Genomic DNA, 13,088 nt, shown 5'->3' with positions numbered 1-13,088 from the left:
GACCCTCGATGAGGTTGGGAGGAAGAAAGAATGAACTCTTCAAAACAGTTGCGGAAAAATGGCTTGCTTTTTTTTTCAATATCATCCGCAATGAGTAATGGGTCTAGGATGCCTGCAGACCGATTTTTCACCATGATTCCATCCAAGTCCATGGCATCGATGGAGCCGTTACCGGGAAGGTGCATCGCCAGCGAAGTAAACAAACTAGACTCCCACAAACAAGAAAAAAAGAAAGCGATTGCTTTTTAAATCTCAAATCTAGTAAATTCCACTCACCTGCCTAGGCACTTCTAAATTGAGACAGTCACAGCAGGGAGCTTCTTTCAAAGAAGTTTCGGTGCCGTCGCTGCTGCGCTTCACCTCTCACATTCACCTGCGCCGAGCATCCACAGCACTCGAGAAGTCGAGGTAGCATCTCAAGGCTCCCACCCTCCATTTGGCCTCCGTTTGTCAGTCACCTCTCCACGTTTTCTCTCATTTTGCTAAAAAACAAAAACAAAAAAATCAGACGTTTGCTCTTCCACCTCAATTCAGCAAGAGCGAAATTGCCACAGCCATGTCTCTCCAGAAGACAGCCCGCGGCAAAGCCGGTCCAGCTTCCCTACCCTACGATGTCTTTCTCAACATCGTCGACATCCTCATCACCGAGGCCGAGGCCTGCATACTCGTCAAGGTGTGGACCCTCTACTACGATTTCGCCTCTCCTACCAAGCTTGCTGTCTGGGATGAGCTGCCCCACCTCCGCCAATGCCCCAACTTGCAGGATCGCTTCGACCGCATCCGCCTGCCCTCGCAGATCAACCAGGCCACACGCGCCATGGTCCATCGCAAGTTCATCCGCGCCCCTTCCCACAATCGCCAGATGCCCGTCGACGTCTGGATCCGCCCCAAGAACGATGTCTTCATCCCCTGCTTTGCCGCCGACCCGGACTCCTTCCCCATCGAGGAGGAGGAGTACTTCAGGCAGGCCATGATGCTTCCGACCCCGCAGGCCGCCGCCCTGATCCAGTCCATCCAGCGCGTTGCCACGCCCTCGTCGTGCTTCTGGTCCGATGACAACGCCTCTAGCGTCGCGGCTCTCTCGACCCTGCCGAATCTGAAGGACGTCATCATGGACGTCAGAAGCTTCCAGCGTCCCTGCCGAGGACGCGACTTGAAGGAGGGTCTTATGCCCATCGACTACGAGATGTTCCCCGCCCTGGCGATCTGGAACGTCACCCATGGGGCTGGGTTCAACGCTGTCTTCCGGCCCTTGAAGAAGAAGGGCGTCCGCGTCTACGGCTTCCGCGGTGAAGTTGAGAAATTACTCATCGAGATTGTCGGTACCAAGGATGGCGTCGCCATGAAGCTGCTCCCTAGCGAGTGGTGCCCGGGCAAGTTTATGGTTCAGACCCAGGGTTGAAGAGAGAAGGATGGGAGGCAGATTTCGACGGTGTCAAGTCTTCTGGTGGCTTATCGTCGCGCTTGGCTGAGTAATGGATTTGGAAGAAGGAAGAGCTTTTGGCCAAACGAGGAGTTCTATATAGCAAGGAGGACGTCAAACACGACGAACAACATTGTGCAGTAGCTCGACAAAAAAAAGTCCAGTACTATAACGGTGATATGTGCCCCTGATATCTATTATGCTCTAATGTCCCAAGTGTGCGATCGAAAATGAAAAGCTAGAATATGCAATGAAACTCCCCCCTAACCACCGCTCGCTGTTCCTGAACCTCCCGGTCTGTAGTCTGTGAAAACGCCCTATCCACCGCTTGAAATTCCAGACCCCGTCCATAGCCTATGATAACCATACTTTGATCTCATCAGGGCAGCTGATTATATCAAAACTGTTCTCTTTGTTGCGTTGTTCGAATATGTCGTGGCACCGCAGTTGTATGAAGATGCTGACGTTCTTGCTCTTCAATCTTCCCAGGACGTGTGAAAGAGAAGTGTCCAACTCCCTCAAAGAAGGAATTCCACTAACTGACGGGTGCGCATCTTGTATGACCTCCGACAGTGGGACCAGGCCGAGAGGGTTGCCATCCTCGAGACGACGCTCTCTGGCGTCAGCAAGCCCTTCGAAAGCGGCATTGATGAGGCCTATGGAGGTCACACTCCCCATCAGTCTGAGGCCACGGGAGCCAACTCCAGCTCTCAAGAAGTGCGCGTCGTAGGGTGCGAAAATGATGTTCCGCAAGTTCTGAAGGACATGAAGATTGTGAGGCGTCAGGTGCTGAAAGGTTTCAGCTGGCTGCAGCATGTGTTTGTCGAGGATAAAAATGTCCTTCTCAAGGCAAACCCATTCCTTCTGGTTGTTCTCTGCGAGAGGTAGGTAGGCTTTGCGAGCAGCCCTTCGTATTCTTTTGTTGATTTGGAGGACAGTGCGAACCTGAAGATATCGCTCCTTTGCCAAAGCCACAGAGTCTCCCCGCCCTCTGGAACAAAAGACGCGACGTACAACTTGAAGCGTCTGTGCGTGGCTGTAGAACTCGAAGTGTTGAGGCTGCAGGCTTGATGTGGTAGACGAAATCAGCTCGTCAACGATCATGAGAATTAGTTCATAAGGGAGTTTTCTGAAGATCGTGGAGATGGACGAGGGAGGGGTTCCTGTGGCTGTGGCCATTGTGAAGGTCGATCTGATGAGAGGTGGGTTGGTGTATGATGACTGAGATGTGTTTTAATGAAAAGAATGTGAGTGAAGATAACAGCGGTGAAGATTTGGCGCGGTGACTGAAAGAGATCGTTCGCTAGTGTGATTATCTGGAGCGGCAGGCGCGATGAATGTGAGGTCAGCTTGTGGTGTGGAGGGCTGAAGTTCACAAAGAAGACTTTGGATGGGACGAAGAGAGGTCCTTTCGTCCGTTGCAGTGTAGGAGGCGCGATTCAGAGATGGGTCTTGTAGCAAAAGTTGTATCGTAGAAACGATAGGAATTTGAGTGTTCGTGGGGCCCAACCTTTGCGCCCTCGCTCAGTGCTCGTTTGAAGTAGGATGTGAAGCAAGATTGTGTAGTTGGAGGAGAGAAGTTTGTGTGCGAAGGTGATGTGCCGCAGCTCTATTTATATCCCATTTGAGGTTGAGATTCTTGGAGAGTCGAGGCAGGAGGCACTTGAGGGGGAAGGAGAGAAGAAGGGCAGGATGGAGAAGGTGTCTTGGAGAAAGGCGACCACGCTAGAGACCAACGACCATGCCTGAGACCGGCGACCATGCCATAGGCCGACAACAGCGCAAGTGACCGACAACGAAGCCAGAGAAGACGATGAATGTGACAGAATCTTGAATGTTCATGGGTTGTCAGAAATTAATAGAGGGGACAACTCACCTTCTGCGATTAACTCTCTATGCACCTTGGTGTTGCTGTTCCGCTGTGTGCGCTGAAGACTCTGCAGGCTACCTCTGGTTATTCCACCGTCTAGGTCGCACATGCGGCGAGAAGATATGCATCGTCACCTTATGATTGCCTCTCGGATAGTGTCGTCAAGGGCCACTTCTGGGTGGTGCCACAAATATCGACGAGCCTGCTCTTTGCCGGCTCCAATCCAAGATGTCAAAGGTGTTCTGAGTTGCTTCGCAACATTCTCCAAATCGACCATCGAGGCAGGGCACAAGTCAATAGATGCTTCTACTTGTTTATGCATGACCCTGGCGCCAGTAGGCATTTCAATGAAGTTGCATTATTCGCGCACGTCGCGGCCTGCGTCGGCCCCGACCTGGATTGGTTCAGGCTGGAGAGAATGCTGTGTTTCTCTGCATCTTTTGCCGACATCGCAGATTCTGGCATCGCAAAGCACCTTTCCACAGCTCTTGTGGCCCCAAGGCCGCGTCAAGCAATCCACTCGAATCGCAAGACGACGAGAGGAAGAAAAGGAGTGGCCCCTCTCGTACCCAAAGCTGAAGATTATTGGAAAGATTAATGGTCAGAATGTAGAACAGAACGGTACCGCGTCAGACAGCTCGGCTATGGAGGTCGAGTTGGAGTAAATCAAGCTTCCCTTGCGTTATCCCTTTCTGCTGGGTCCGTTCTGCCGACATTCACCATATGGATTTCATAGTTCCACCGACAACTCCATGGTTTCATCACTGTCAGGCTAGGATATAAAACGACTTCCCATTTTGCGCTTTTTCGAACGGAGTATCTGGCCTGGCACCACTCGAACTCAAACACTGCGTAGCTTAAAGCGCCCATTTCATTCAAAGCCAGTCTGTCTCGCAGACAAGACCATCCGGAAATCTCATCCTCGATATGTCGCAGCCACCAGAAAACGACTGCCAAATGGAGACATCAAGAGCTCCACAGAACGATTTCAAACCAAGACCTATCCCCCCTTACGAAATATTCCTCCTCATAATCGAAGCCATGGTTGACAATGCCTTGGCTGAGACCACCGCGGCATATTGGTTCCTCGACTGCCACATATGGGCGCCATCCATGTGTTATATCCTTCTTTGTTCGAACGGATATTTCAGAAGGCACTTAAACAGACACAGAGACCGTTATGCTCTCTTCAGAAGCGCCACTCGAATCAACCGTGACTCCCGCCGGATCGTTGAAAATAGCTTCCCGAGGTTTCCCTTGTGCGGCATTCGGAGAAAGGGCCGCACCGACCCTGGGTACGCCTGGGTGTGTCCCAACATCAACGTTTTCTACCCGCCGACTTTGGATACTGACTATCTGGACCCAGTCCAGCCAGAAGACTACATCAATGATGAGCACGGCAGACTGGCCAAGTTTAATGAAACGTTAGCAGTGCGAGAGGTCTATCTCAACCCGAAGCCTGCTGCTGCCGCTCTCCTCCAGCACGTGAGGATCATTAGAATTAATGGCATTCACAGTATACTGGACAATTATTGTCCAGAGGAGATCCGCTGCATCGGATCTCTTCCTGCGCTTGAGATCATCCAAGCCTCTCACGGGAGCGGGGACGCCAGGCGCTTCCCACCACTACCAGAGAACTCAGAGGACCGCCACCGTCACGGGGAACTGATTCACATTGACGAATCGATGTATCCATACGCAGCGATAGCTGCAGAGCAGGATCCATTCGGACTGGAACACTTGTGGGGAAGCTACTCAAGCGCGGTGAGATATTTGAGCTGACCGCATTTGAAGATTCGGATAGAGAGGACATGACACCTCGCAATGAGCTTGTGCAAACGCCCGAGGGTCTGATGATCCGATTTATCGACCGGGAGTGTCGCTGTTACCTAGATACGGTTGAGACGGAGAGGAAGTGGATGATGGAGGAGATGGGCTTCGGGTCTCTGTGGTACATTTCGTTGCCCAGGGAGATGTCGAGCAACTTCCCCATCCTCTGCCTCAGAGAGAGGGAGGAATATGACTGATTAGCATGTGCAAGACGTTCATAATCTAGTCGCGAATCTATTCAGGAAGTTTAGTGATTTTATGCCTCGTGCTCGGGCTTGGTCGACGCATTCCTCGAAGGTGAATTCAAGTTGAAGTTTCAAATTACCGTCGTCCATACTCGTGAAACACCCTTCAAAATGGATCTTTCAGAGGTACCTCTTGAAGATTTGTTTCAGGATACCGACCAGCTTACGTTGAACTTGTCCCTTAAGGTCATGACTTGCCCCTTCTGCCAGTCTACGTCTTGTCTTCCGCATAATTCAGCACTTCAGCGAGGAGAGGAGCAGCTTAGCGCAATATCAAGACATCTTCATCTTCCTGTGTTTCATTCTGTTGATCTGATAGCATTCCTTCTTGCCCTTGCATCGCCCTTGTCACACGTCTTGTAGCCTCATTCCGCCTACCCGCGACCTATCCACCAGTCCTGCAACTCCACGCGCATTCCTCCATATCATCCCAATCTCTCCTCATGGAGCTCGCTCGAACAAAGTTAGCTTGGCGAAAAGAGACCAAAACGTCGCGGGCGTCGAGGGCGACGACGTCGATCACTGTGATCAAGGAAGGCGACGTACATGGACACCATAACGAGTCTCAATCATCTCCAGGACGACACTGGAAACAGTCGGGAATCTGTCAACCATGGTAATCTTGACTCCTTTCTCCCACAGCTTACCGAACACGTGGTTGAGTTGGGCTGAAGAGAAGTGGGGGAAGTGGGGGAACGAGACCGCGCCTTGGTCGATGGGCCAGAGATACTCCAGGTCGGCGTTCGCCATGGTGGGGGGCCAAAAGCAGCTGGTGATCATATGGATCTTCTTGAGGTTCGGCAGGGCCGCCAGCTCCCACTGGGCCTCGAATCTGTTGATCAGGAAATTGAGGTTTCGGACCTTCAACGTCTGGATGTGCTTCACGATCTCCTTCGACTCGGGCGTGAGGTCGGGGGACCAGAAGGCTCCGAGGGCGCGGTTGAACTGATCGGCGGCCAGGCGCGGGTGCGTCAGTCTGAATTTCCAGATGTCGGCATCGGGGCAGATCCAGATGGGAGGCCACATCTCCTCCTTGACGTCATGGTCGTTGGTGTCGCCCCAGTCGCGCTGGTGGTACATGATAGCACGGGGGAAGGCCTTATCGACCATTATGCGAGTCTTGCGGTTGACCTGGCGAATGTCCTTGAAGATCTGGAAGCGTCTCTTCATGTCTGGCTCGGGACGTTGGCGGTGCTTGTCGGTGACAACGTAGAGCGGAGCAGACGAGGCGTCTGCCTTCGGAGCCGTGATTTGCCAAGTCATGGGCTCCTGGCAGGCTTTGGCATAAGCGATATCGACAAGGCTCTCACAGATGAGAAGAGCGACCTCGTAGGGAATCTTGGGGAACTGCTGCTTCTTCTCGCTGGCAGTGATGCTGTGACTTCGTCAGCACTCCTTCCCGGCTGGGATTTTTGAGGACTCTCAAACGCAATCCCGGCGCCCAGGAAAGCCACCACTGAATCGACGACGGAAATGGACATGAGAAACCAGAGATCACGTACCTGGCACTGTCATCGCGGAAGCTCATGGCCGCGAAGGCGCTGCCCAACGAAGGCGAGTTCTCGCTCATGTTGGCGATGCTGGTGATGTTGACGAGAACAAGTTTTCGTCGATTGGCTTGGGAGAAAATCTTTTTCCCCCCTCAGACAGAGAGATTGTGGGATTTGTGGGAGGGCAGGGCTCAACACCGGGTGCTTGTTGGACGAGGGCCTCGATGTCTGACATCAAGCGTGAACAAGGGGAGCGGAGCTGTTGAAAGACGCAGCGATATGGAACCCTCAATATGAAAGGAAAGAAGTAGGAAGTTGGTTATAAACGGACCAGGGTCAGCACCCGCCTGCACAGTCTTCTTTGACCTTTGTTCATTCAAGGCAGCCCCTTTAAGTACGGCATTCTCTCTATAAAACACCAACTCTCCTCCTACTCTCTTGAACACGAACAACGCCAGATGAAGTTCAACAGTCAGCTTCAACGCCCAGATCCAGTATGGCTGTCGACGTCTCACAGCTAGGGGCAGACGTGGCTACCATGCATCTCAACGGCCTTCCCATTCCTCACCTTCCATACGAGATATTTCTCCAAGTCGTTGAGAGTCTTATCGCTGATGCCATATCAGACGCCACAGAACATCCCCTGAGCCTGAGCATCCAAGAGCCCGATGCTAGGGATGAGATCCACCGAAAGCACAAGATCTGGCTCGGCAAGCATCAATTTATCCGTCAATCCGACATATCTCATCGGCTTGACCTCGTCCGCAATTTCCACCAGATTGACCGCAAGACACGTCGCATGGTTGCGTCTGCCCTTGTTCAGCTTCCAATCACAACATTTGAGTGCGGCGTGACCTACATATGGATGTGCCCTCGAGTCGATGCATTTCGGATCATTTTCCCCCTATCATTTCTCTGCTCTCTCCGATACTCTCCCGCCCTTCACTTCATTGAGCATGTTGTTGTGAATCCTGTCGAGGCGTGTTTCACCATGTTCCCCGAAATCGTCGAAATCCTCACGGCATTGCCAGCGCTCAAGTCCGTGACGCTCGTGTCATACTTTGGTGTCAATACGAACGCCCATATTCCAAGGAATCATCACTGTCAACACGAAAACGTTTCAGTCATCGACGAGAAATCGTTGATGAGGTTACCATCAGGTCTTGAACTAAGTGGCCCTTTATGGGCGCCTATCTGGGAACGAAAGGTCACCTTCTACCTCACCGGCTATTACAAAAACTACTTGTTTCGACGCAACGTTCAGCTGTTTCGTCATCAGGATGGTGCTGGCTTTGGCTCCAAAAGTGGTAGTGACGGAAGTCTGCTGATAAGAAGATTGGATCCTTTTTCTTAGGAACATCAAGACCCCATGAATGTGGGCGACTTAACCGCCGGAACATGCTGAGACACATCACTTCTCTGTACTTAATTGCACGAATTTTCAGCTCCATTCACCTGAAGTCTCTCATTCACAGAAAGTTTACCTTTCCAGAAGCTTTTTATTTTGTTATGCAACTGCATCATGTCGAGTCGATAGGCATCGGCCCGGTTGATGCTGATCTGAAGACCACCTACTCTCACAAACCGTTCCTGAACATGTGCGCACACGATTTTCGCTGACGTATAATTAAACTGCATTATACTATATATGCCAGTTTACTCTGACGAGAGAACGGGGAAGGGCCAATATTGAAAACAGTCTCGAAATGTGAATGGCAGCGGGAGAGACCTTTGACTCCGACTGACGCCTGACACCCAGTGTCGTTGTCACATCATGTAGACAATGGAAAGGGCGTGATACTGAATCATTGGCTTGGCTCCGACGGGTTGAAGTACCCTGCCTACGACATTGAAAACCATTTCGACGATAAGGTTTTACCATGACGGATGTTTCTGGCTGCACGTGGACCAGAGAGCCCATGAGGGTTCTCAGTTCATAGTAGGATATATAGACCTTCGGTCCTGATCTGCTTCTAACGCGGGTCTTGAATCTCTGTCAATTCCAGCCAGGTTGCATGGTATTCAACCTCCAGGTGAGTCGTCTTTAATAGCAGGGCACACCAATATGATGTCCAGCTGTGAGCCTCTGGAGCGAACTTATATATCATAGACTCGCCAGAAGCGTTGGAGGTAGAGTTTTCGACGGTTGAGTAGTTATCAGGACCGTGTAGGGACATCCATCGATGAACAATGTGCTCTTTGCTATCCGCGTATCCACTGACCCCAGTGGCGACGTAGGTGCAATGAATTTCGTGTCGCAAGGGGGAAGTAGTTACGTGTGGATGGGCAACCTTTTCAAGACACCTGACAAAACTACCTTGCTACTCGCTTTCCATCCAATCTTCGATGCTTCCTTTTCTCACATTTAATTCACCCATCGCTAGGTCAGCCGACACCATCAATTTCACATTCTACACAGTGAATTAGCAGCCCACGGAACGTACTTTAGACGAACGAAACATATAAAAGAAGCCTCACATCCTCTAATTTTCTTTATCTCTATTTCACCTCCTACACAACTTGCCTTTTTTCAGGGGAGGATAACAAAAAGTCCCTTTTCTTGCCACAACATTTCTTTCACACTCCATTTGCCCAACACCCCAGCACAATAGAGCACAATACTATAAAGATGGCAGCCAGCTCCACCCATTTGCCATATGAGCTTGTCCTGCACATTGCTCAGTATGCCATTGGGGATGTCTACGCCGCCATCACCGAGAACGATTGCACACACGGCGGGGTCAGGTGGACGCTGGGAGTGCGCCAAAGTTGGACCAAAAATTCATCGGACTACATCATCTACCCCGAGTTTGAAGCGGACTTGCTGGGGAGATGGGGAACGCCATTTCGTCTTCTGCGAACGATCTCGCAGGTTGATGTTACCCTGAGGAGGGAGGTGTTGAAACACTTTGCCCCATTCCCAAGGGTTGCCTCATGCTCATTCGAGGATCTGGGATTGGCATGGATTGCCACAGGAGACACCTTTCTGTTAGGAAGGGATCTGTCGTTCTGGTGGTCTTTACTCGGCTCACTGGTCGACATGTGCGCATTCGAAAAGCAGATACTCGGGACTATTCAGGAGGTCCATCTCGATAGCCTGAAATCAATCAAGTTTCTGAAAGGGGAAATCGGAGACGACGAAGTCAAAAGACTTTTGCAGCTCTTTCCCAACCTACGGAGAGTTCTCATTGGAATCCCAAAGAGGAGGGATCTCATCTTCACGGACTACACCGACGACAATTTGTTTCCCCTTACCAGGGACTCCTTTCCCGACCCGACCAAGATCCCCCCATTTTTCGATATCATTTGGACAGCTGGCGTGAAGACCAACACCTTTTATTCGAGCGACGCCGCCATCTTCGACATAGCCTAAGAACATGACAACAACATCAAGAAACGAACAGCAATTGGCACTAGCACGCATTCAAGCCTGGGATTACAATGCAATCAGGTAAATTTTCGTTTCCACACAGATTTGGAGTTCCACTGACATCACGCACCAGGTCGATGATGACTACGACGATGATAATGACGATGATGACAATGATTTGGGAGTTCTCAGCGCAGATACGAAGGGACAGAATTCACGAAGCGGCGTGCGGCGCGCAGGCAGGAAGGACTGTGCGACAAGACAACAAAGGTCTTGCGGCGGAAGACAAAGCACTTTGGGCATATCGTCCCTGACCAGCGCAGGGGCGTTGTGAGGCACACTTGGCAATCGGGTTTATTCCAGAACTGCTTAATATATGGCCGGTCGCGTGACAGGCCACCTTAATACACAGCACCCTGTTGGTTCTGCATACCTAGCATGAGAAGATCATCAGGACAACGGTAGCCTATCCACAGAGGTTTTCCAAGCCCGAGAAGACATCCAAATTTTCGACGTATACGCTCAATCAGCCCCAGATGAGGTGTTGTTCATGACTTAGAATCGCAACACCCCGCACTGGCTTTGGAAAGAAACTTAACGATTTCTTGACTATAGACTCGCCTTTTCTTCTTGGCTGTGCACCAAAGGCTGACTGCGGCTGAGGGTTGCTCTTACGCCAAGAGATCTGGGAAAGAAGTAATGCCATGGTGGACATCAGTCCAAGTCTGGGGGCTCATGTGACACTAAAAGAAGGCCGAGATCGAACTAGACGTCAAAAACAAGGAAATAAAAATGTCAAATATTCCGTTTGTCCCAACAACTACGAAACTAGGTGCTACATGACCAGAAACTGGGAGGCTCGCCAAACTTTGTGAGGTCTGGGGAAGTATCCCGTAACCTGAAGCTGGCACGTTGCGTCTCGATATCCCGTCGCACCATCGTATAACAAGACTCGCATCTACACACCTTGAGCAACCACGGCAGGACCAGGTCAGCTCGTTGTTCAGGCAACAGCCGCGTGTATCCATGTCCACAAACCAGCCCTCGCACGTCTGTCAGCCTGGGGACAGACAGCGCCCTGAACCTAATAGGTATCTCCTTCTCTCCAACCAATCACGGCGAGTCGCGTCGCAGGCGCACTCCAACTCGGAGTGGGAAACCTTCACCCGAAGACCCTTCTGCGTGGAAAACACCTCGACATCATTCCTGCCAATATAGCCCTCGAGGATGACGCGAGCGCCCCGGTCCAGCACCTTCTCGATACTCTGCCTACTGGGGCAACCCGCCTGCAAGATTGGGAGGACTTTTTCGTTGACGGGGAGAAGATTGCCGTGGGAGCAGAGGTTTTCCTCCTCTTCCCACATTGAGACTAATCTATCTCGACGCTCGCAAAAGGTCCGGAGGAGTTTGATATCAAAAAGTCGGACAAGATGCGCGCGAATCTGTCAGGCGACAAGATATACGGGATATTCAGCGTCTCGATATGGGGCAGCAACGACGTCCTACACCGCAGATCAGGCGTCCACGGAACCCCGCCCTTTATATAGTAAAAAAGGTTATAGTACATTAAAAACTCGTCGATTCTGGGCAGGGTCAGTATGTGGCAAGACATCTCCTTCCTGAGCTTCTGATGCACTGCCCAAATTTGAAAACGACGGCCAAAGTTTCGATTGGCACGCGCTTGTGCGTCTTTGCTGATCAGCGCAATCCTCGTGAAGCATGCAAGTCGGTGTCTCTGCTGTCGCACGAAGTTTGGTTGACATGCCAAACTTGAAATGTATGGAGACTCGGCTGTGAGAATCCAGCGGGCACGTTCCATTGAAGCCTCGAAGACCGCAATCAATTCGTCAAGTATGGCGAGGATAATCTCGTGCGGGAATCGTCGGGGTTGGAAGACTTCATCGATGCTTGAACGCGTCGTCTTGACGGCTTGGGACGCGCTAGAAGGCGCGGCCATGGCGAGAATTCCTCAGAAGCGTGTGGTGTGATGCGTTGTGATGTGTTTTTGCAACCAGCAAAGGGCACGTCCGGTGGACATTGAGAGCTTTTATGGCACATGGCCTGCCACCTTCATGGCGGTCAAACCCAATCACGTTGGTCGACACCTTTGCAAACAGTCATCCCTTCTGACATCAAGCTCTAGCTGAACCTTGAGCAGAGCTGATCTGACCACAATATCAACAGGTAGGACATTAGGGGATGAACCAGAGCAAGCATCAAACGCCTAGAGAGACCACGCCCATGCTGTCTCCGTCACCTCCAAGAGTTGTGCACCCCAAAGTCAAACGTGCCACCCTCAAGCATTATCAAGACGCCCATACCAGTCCAGAAAGCGAGCAGCACTGCTACTCGACGACGACCGCGGCCTGGGCTTCGCAGAGCTCGCGCCATAGGCCCTGGGTGACTTCTCTAAAGAGACCTGGCATAGGATTTGCTACACATGCCGGAGCAAAGTCGACTGTAGTGTCAACAGGACAAACTCCAAAGACGGAACGTGCTTGGTGATGAACAAGAGTCGATGGACTAGACACGAGAAACTCGCATCACACGCCAGCCACATGAGCAGCTGCCCCTCTTGACCGAAAAGAAACAAGCCACCTACCATTCCACGGACAGACTAGAGCCTCTACGATGCCTCGCAGTCGGCCGACTCTCCCACGCCATCTTGAATGCCTATGTCAAGGATTGCGTCCACTTGGAAGCGTCATCTCGAGCCGGAGGCTAGTCGAAGCAACCATTCATCAGAAGCCAGATGTCGTCAATGCGTCGGTAATAGCACAGCATCCAGTACCGCCCTCTTCCACCATCCCAGATGATGTAACTCCATGCTCATGTTGCGTTCATCAATCGAATCGCGCGG

The 13,088-nt window shown here is 51.5% G+C and overlaps 3 protein-coding genes across 3 annotated transcripts; 2 read left to right on the top strand and 1 right to left on the bottom strand.

Annotated features, from left to right (window-relative positions):
• Positions 1 to 556: 556 nt before the first annotated feature.
• Positions 557 to 1,402, top strand: COL26b_010317 (uncharacterized protein; the record flags this gene model as incomplete). Its single annotated transcript, XM_053183023.1, has 1 exon — positions 557 to 1,402. The coding sequence occupies one exon, from the start codon at positions 557 to 559 to the stop codon at positions 1,400 to 1,402; it is 846 nt and encodes a 281-aa protein (XP_053033009.1).
• Positions 1,403 to 1,673: 271 nt separating this feature from the next.
• Positions 1,674 to 2,311, top strand: COL26b_010316 (uncharacterized protein; the record flags this gene model as incomplete). Its single annotated transcript, XM_053183022.1, has 2 exons — positions 1,674 to 1,718; positions 1,997 to 2,311. 2 exons carry the CDS (start codon positions 1,674 to 1,676, stop codon positions 2,309 to 2,311), a joined length of 360 nt encoding a protein of 119 aa, XP_053033008.1.
• A 3,319-nt stretch (positions 2,312 to 5,630) lies between these two features.
• On the bottom strand, positions 5,631 to 6,938 carry COL26b_010315 (uncharacterized protein; the record flags this gene model as incomplete). Its single annotated transcript, XM_053183021.1, has 3 exons — positions 5,631 to 5,672; positions 5,915 to 6,743; positions 6,871 to 6,938. The coding sequence occupies 3 exons, from the start codon at positions 6,936 to 6,938 to the stop codon at positions 5,631 to 5,633; spliced, it is 939 nt and encodes a 312-aa protein (XP_053033007.1).
• Positions 6,939 to 13,088: the final 6,150 nt, after the last annotated feature.

Source organism: Colletotrichum chrysophilum (assembly GCF_026319265.1).
Source record: "Colletotrichum chrysophilum strain AFK26 chromosome Unknown scaffold_109, whole genome shotgun sequence".
NCBI lineage: Eukaryota > Fungi > Ascomycota > Sordariomycetes > Glomerellales > Glomerellaceae > Colletotrichum > Colletotrichum chrysophilum.
The sequence above is the reverse complement of the archived record's forward strand: the minus strand, read 5'-3'. Positions and strand labels throughout refer to the sequence as shown.